The sequence below is a fragment of the Rhinoraja longicauda genome, chromosome 25 (genome assembly GCF_053455715.1).
Source record: "Rhinoraja longicauda isolate Sanriku21f chromosome 25, sRhiLon1.1, whole genome shotgun sequence".
Taxonomy (NCBI): Eukaryota; Metazoa; Chordata; class Chondrichthyes; order Rajiformes; family Arhynchobatidae; genus Rhinoraja; species Rhinoraja longicauda.
Genome location: NC_135977.1, coordinates 22354109 through 22360108, shown reverse-complemented (window position 1 = coordinate 22360108; position 6000 = coordinate 22354109). Strand labels below are relative to the sequence as shown.

General features: G+C 39.1%; 1 protein-coding gene across 2 annotated transcripts in view; it reads right to left on the bottom strand.

Moving 5' to 3' along the window:
- Positions 1-596: 596 nt before the first annotated feature.
- The window catches only part of setd1ba (SET domain containing 1B, histone lysine methyltransferase a), an 89131-nt gene continuing 83727 nt past the window's right edge, over positions 597-6000 (bottom strand). For both annotated transcript variants that reach the window (XM_078421663.1, XM_078421664.1), the window contains 2 exons: positions 3998-4135; positions 597-2910 (listed from right to left, as the gene is read on the bottom strand). In XM_078421663.1, the coding sequence (XP_078277789.1) occupies positions 2737-2910; positions 3998-4135 (312 nt within the window). In that variant the 3' untranslated portion in view covers positions 597-2736. The remainder of the gene's footprint in view (positions 2911-3997; positions 4136-6000) is intronic.

Here is a 6000-nt window from a genome sequence, read left to right as displayed (position 1 = left end):
CTTCTCCACCTAACCAAATACTTACCAAAAAATCACGAAAGCAAATTAAACCCAGTGATGTGAAGACAATGCTTGGTTGAAAAATATTTTCTTTTCAAAGCCAATGTCTTCTGATTCCTAACAAGACGAAGAGCAGGGAAATATTCCTCCTGTGTTAGATTTCTTGCGTTTAACCACCTAAAATAATGAAATTATCTTACTAATATCACATGGATCCACCCTGAAATATTCTGTAACTCCAATGCTTCAATTTATTTTTCTAGTTCTATCTATAGATGTGATTTAATTAATGAAAGGATATTTATAAATTCCTCAATACTTGGTTTTGTGTTATCGAACAAAACAGCTTTTCTCAGAGGGAGAGAATTGGATTGAGTATCATACATAGGGAATAGCAAAACAGCTTAATTACACACCAAAAAACAAACAATTCACTCAAAGAAATCTGACTCAATGTTATTAAGAATGGAAGTCAAATTAAACAAATCTCAAATGCTCAGAACCCAAAGCATGAAAAAAATAATTTCCCAAAATAAATGACAAGATCCAGTTTATCTGTAAGAAAAGGTCAGTATATTTATGGATTGCTTTATAAAAGGTACTATCATACATTGTTACATAGTAATGAATTCACAAAAATATGAAGAAATATTTACAAGTAAAACACAACCACAGAACAGTTTCACTTTCATCAAAATGAAACACTTAACGCAGTTTCTATTTGCACAAAACAAAACACTCAAATTCCGTTGATTCCACTTGGAAAGTTGCAAGCACAAAAGTAATCCTACATCACCAAAGCAGAAACTGTATAATAAAACAAAACCCTAGACCTAACAAGTATATTTCTTGTTTTTTTTCAAACCTTTGCACACGACTGAAATTCACTAGGTTTCCCCCACCCTCACCTCCCCGGAGAGGAAAACAATCCTTGCAGATTTAACCCTTTCACACACCTCTTCCCAGTTACGGGGCAGCTTGCTCCCAGCAAAGTAATAAGCAAATTGCATGAGGTCAAGTGCTAAAGACAGATAAAAAGTGATAGGAGGGCGACAGAAACATCATAGCTTTACGAATAAATATATTTTTATTTTTGCTGGTAATGATCTCAATCAGAAATTATAACTTATTTTATGCTTGAATGATTAAATAGTGATGATCAGAGAGCTATACATATATTGATTAATGAAGATATATTATCAAGAAAGCAACTGAATGAAAGCTGGTAACCTGGTATCCATGAGTGAAAGGGTTAAAATAATAGCATCTATACAATTTTAGGAAAAAAAACAAGCAAATTAGCTAGTTTTTTTAAATAATAACCCTTTATTAGGTACCATGTCCCTTACAGTGTTGAGAAAATATTATAATGGATATTGAAGAAAAAAAACTTTTGATATCCAGTTTATGTTTGGCTGACACACATACAAGAGATGCCATTTTTCCTAATTTCTGTACACTCCTTTCTTCCTCCAATAAATACAATTTGCACAGTAGGTATCAGAGATGAAAAAGCCTGACCTTTTCAACATTTTCACTGTATTCCTTAATGCTTCCAATAAATCTAGGTAATTGAGAGGTAATATTTACACAGAATTTACATGATACTAAAGCTTGACACAAGCTGAAAATTTTGCTACCAGCTCATTGTTAAACATTTTTTTAAAATTTGCCTCCTCTAGTTAGAGCTGTATTTTAACAACTCAAATTACAATATTCACTTTCTTAATAAATTATTTACAAGCTTTTGAAGTACAAAGGAACCAGCAAAATCATTTTTATTTGAAAGGATATGTTTCTACAAGAAACAATGCTCAGAGAGGAGGAATCTGGGTGCACTATGTACAAGATGCAAATTATTCTCAAAAATTTTTTGTTGTTTGTTTTTAAAATGTTTACATGTTGGAAATTATCCCTGAAAACTTCACAAAAAAATTATAAATGAAATTTGTTGTGAAAATTCTGTCAGAGGTTAGAAAGTTTTTTAAAATGTTTTTCTTCTTGTAGATAGAAATTACTTTGTACAATATAAACAACAGGAAGAACACTCTCCTGGTTAGGGATACCCACTACAGCACAAAAAACCCCTGGAATTTTGTACAGAGAAAGTGAATACCAAAAGTCACGTGCAAGTCTAAAAGCGAATAGTGCACAAAGCCTTCATAGGCCAAACCCTAGTGCATTAGCACAAAAAAAAAATGCTAAGCCAGCGTATCTACAATTTGCAAAAATTGTTATAATCAAAACTTGTAGAGGAAAGGGGAATAAAGCATTTCAAAGTAAAAGCACCAAAGACTAGATGCACGTGATGCTACTGTTGAGGCCACAAATTCCCATCAACTACTTTAATTACCTTCGTAGAAACGTAATTTGAGCTGCAAACCATAAACCTTTTCAAGTATTCAATGGCCACTTCTTCCCATTTTCTGTTTAGCTTAATGTAAAGAAAAGAATTTAAAAGAAAAAGTAGCAGCATTCACTCAGGCCGAAGGAAGAGTGGGGTCCTCTGCTCTATTGCATGGACATGGGGAAGAGGAACTAGTATTATACTAGTTAACTGTGACACAAAGTGGTAAACACCTTTCTTTCCAGAGGAAGAGCACCTGAATCCTAAATGCAGTCCCAACACTTATTGTGCATTTAGCCTTAGGTTCAGCAGAAGTGCGATTGTTGGTTTGGCAAGTGCATCCACATCTAGGTTACTGCTCTCAATAGAGCATCTTCATCCTGACCCTTTCAATTGAGGGTTCCTCTACAGTGCTCTGCACCACAGAGGCATGGAATTTTCACATCTTCAATGGGGAATTTGTAGTCGTACGTGATTTCCTCATTCACATTTATTTGCTGCTTGGAATAAATCACTATCTTCTTCTGCGATTCCACTGTGATGACTTTAGCGTAGCAATTAGGCTGATGATAAAGAGGAAATCACAGTTAGGTAGGTCAGAACAGTCCCCTTGCACTAGAGTTTGTTCACTTTCTTTCTGTGCCAAGATTGTAAGTCGAAGACATCTTGAATGCTAGCAATTATATTTCTTTAATGGAAGTCAACAAACTATTCTTTAATGGACTCAAAGTGCTGGAGTAACCCAGCAGCCCAGGTAGCATCTCTGGAGAACTTTTGATAGGTGAAGTTTCGGGTCGAGACTTCTAGGTCTTGACCCAAAACATCACCTATCCATGTTCTTCAGAGATGCTGCCTGACCTGCTGAGTTACTCCAGCACTTTGCACCTTTTGTGTATTAACCAGCATCTACACCATGTCTACACTATTCTCTGTAGGTGTAGAGAATATCCGTTAATGATTTCTATAAATCATTGCTGTATTGAGAATTCATCTATAAAAATAAATTAAGTTGACCTCTGAAGTGTGATATGTTTCTGTTGCTTGGTTAAAAAATAATTGGAGCTTTGACTTGCATACAACCTTAGAAAATGCAAGGTTTCAGTTTCTCAGAAAAGCAGCTCCAGTTTTAGTTTAGGGCTGTTTTTAAAAATTTTATAAACATTTTTCTTGGTAAATGTTCTTCAGTTTTAATCGTTTTTAAATACCTTCGATGTCCAAAACATTTTAAAACTGTTAAAATAAATTACAGCCTCTGACACATCACAAGCTTGGTCACCCATTTTGTTTCCTGTGGAAGTCAGTGTGGGGCGGACTGTGTGGGTCCACAGCCCAAAGTCTACTTGCTACGGAGACCCTCCCGAGCGTTGACCTCTGCAGCTGGCGCAGGTGAGAGTGGGCTGCAGCTGTAACAGGAACTCTGGGTGTGTGGCCAGCTCCAGGAAGATTCAGTCCACTATCACTCCAGCTAACCCCTGGTGCTCCTGGCCTGATCGACACTCCTGGCAATTTTGTTTAGGTTTCAAGTCTTGCCAGCGTTAACCAAAAGTAAGTTACTGATCATTCAAAGCATTATAATTCAAACTAACATCAGCCGCGTAACCTTTAGTGAGATGATAAAATGTTTTTAAAAAATCTAACATAAATACTTACATTGCAACTATGGTTGATAAATCTGGCGAAATTGCCGCACTTTGTGGCATCTATAATGGAATCATGATCTACCCTGAACATGTAGCTACTTCCAATTCCCTCATCTTCATATCGCTTTTCTCGCATGTCGGCAATAACCTGGAGGGAAACAAGAGCAAATTCATGCAGTTTCATCCTGCATTCAATGCAGAGGAAATAGATTTTCTGTCACCTGCAAAGCCAATGAACACAACCTGTATAGAACATAGAACAGTACAGTTCAGAAACAGGCCCTTCGGCCCACAATGTCTGTGCCAAACATGATGCCAAGATAAACAAATCTCATCTGCCTGCATATGATCCAATATTCCTCTATTCCCTGCATATCCATGTGCTTATCCAAAAGCCTCTCATATGTCAGTATTGCATCGCATCTGTTATTCAACAAAATAACACAACGTACTGGACTAAGTTAGCAGGTTAAGCAGCATCTCTGGTAAAAACAGACAGGTGACGTTGTTTTGGGTCAAGACCCTTCTTCAGACTCTGAACTACTACTTAGCTACTGAATATAACTACTTCCAATTCCCGAATCTTCACTAGGGCTCTCACTAGGGGCTCCTCTATATCCTACAGCTCCGCTCTTGTTCCCCCTCCCCCCATTCGTAACAAGGACAGAATCCCCCTTGTCCTCACCTTCCACCCCATCAGCCAGTATATCCAACAAATTATCCTCCAACATTTCCGTCACCTCCAACAGAATCCCACCACTGGCCACATCTTCCCATCTCCTCCCCTTTCAGCTTTCCGCAGAGACCGTTCCCTCCCGTAACTCCCTGGTCCACTCGTCCCTTCATACCCAAACCATCCCTCCCCAGGCACTTTCCCCTGCAACTGCAGGAGATGCAACACATGTCCCTTTACCTCCCCCCTCGACTCCATCCAAGGATCCAAACAGTCTTTCCAGGTGAGACAGAGGTTTACCTGCACCTCCTCCAACCTCATCTATTGTATCCACTGTTCCAGATGTCAACTTCTCTACATCGGCGAGACAAAACGCAGGCTCAGCGATCGTTTCGCTCAACACCTTCGCTCAGTCCGCCTTAACCAACCTGATCTCCCGGTGGCTGAGCACTTTACCTCCCCTTGCCACTCCCAGTCTAACCTTTCTGTCATGGGCCTCCTCCAGTGTCATAGTGAGGCCCACCGGAAATTGGAGGAACAGCACTTCATATTTTGCTTGGGCAGCTTATAGCCCAGCGGTATGAACATTGACTTCTCTAACTTTAGATAGTTCCTCTGTCCCTCTCTTCCCCTCCCCTTTCCCAGTTCTCCCACTAGTCTTCCTGTCTCCACCCATATCCTTTCTTTGTCCCGCCCCCCCGACATCAATCTGAAGAAGGGTCTTGACTCGAAACGTCACCCATTCCTTCTCTCCAGAGATGCTGCCTGACCTGCTGAGTTACTCCAGCATTTTGTGATACCCTAATCTTCATATCGCTGTGTCTGAAGTCTTCACGTGTCTGAACAAAAGGTCTCACCCGAAAGGTCACCTGTCCATGTTCTCCAGAGATGCTGCCTGACCTGCTGAGTTACTCGAGTACTTTGTGTCCTTTTGTGTATTAACCGGCATCTGCAGTTCTTTCTTGCTACATTATTCAACAAAATAACTGAAATGAGCCACCTAGTGGTCAAGACCTGGATAATGTGGTTTTCCACTACAATAATAAACAGGCCAATATCATTCATGCTGTGGTTTTTCATAGAATATAGCACATTCCATACAATCTTCAACATGACCTTTATTCATTTAATATATTGTTTATCAAACAGAATATAATTTCCATGTTTCAATTGCAACTGGTTCTTCGTGAACAAAAGCATAGGACTAAGTTGCAGTTTTACAACCAGGAGTGTAGGCTGTGCCCTGTTTAAAATGTTACGGCAGAAGCAGTGGCTCAATTGATTTCCTAAAGGGGAGGAATCTCCACATTAAAGCGCGGTTCTCAGCAAAAAAAAGGATG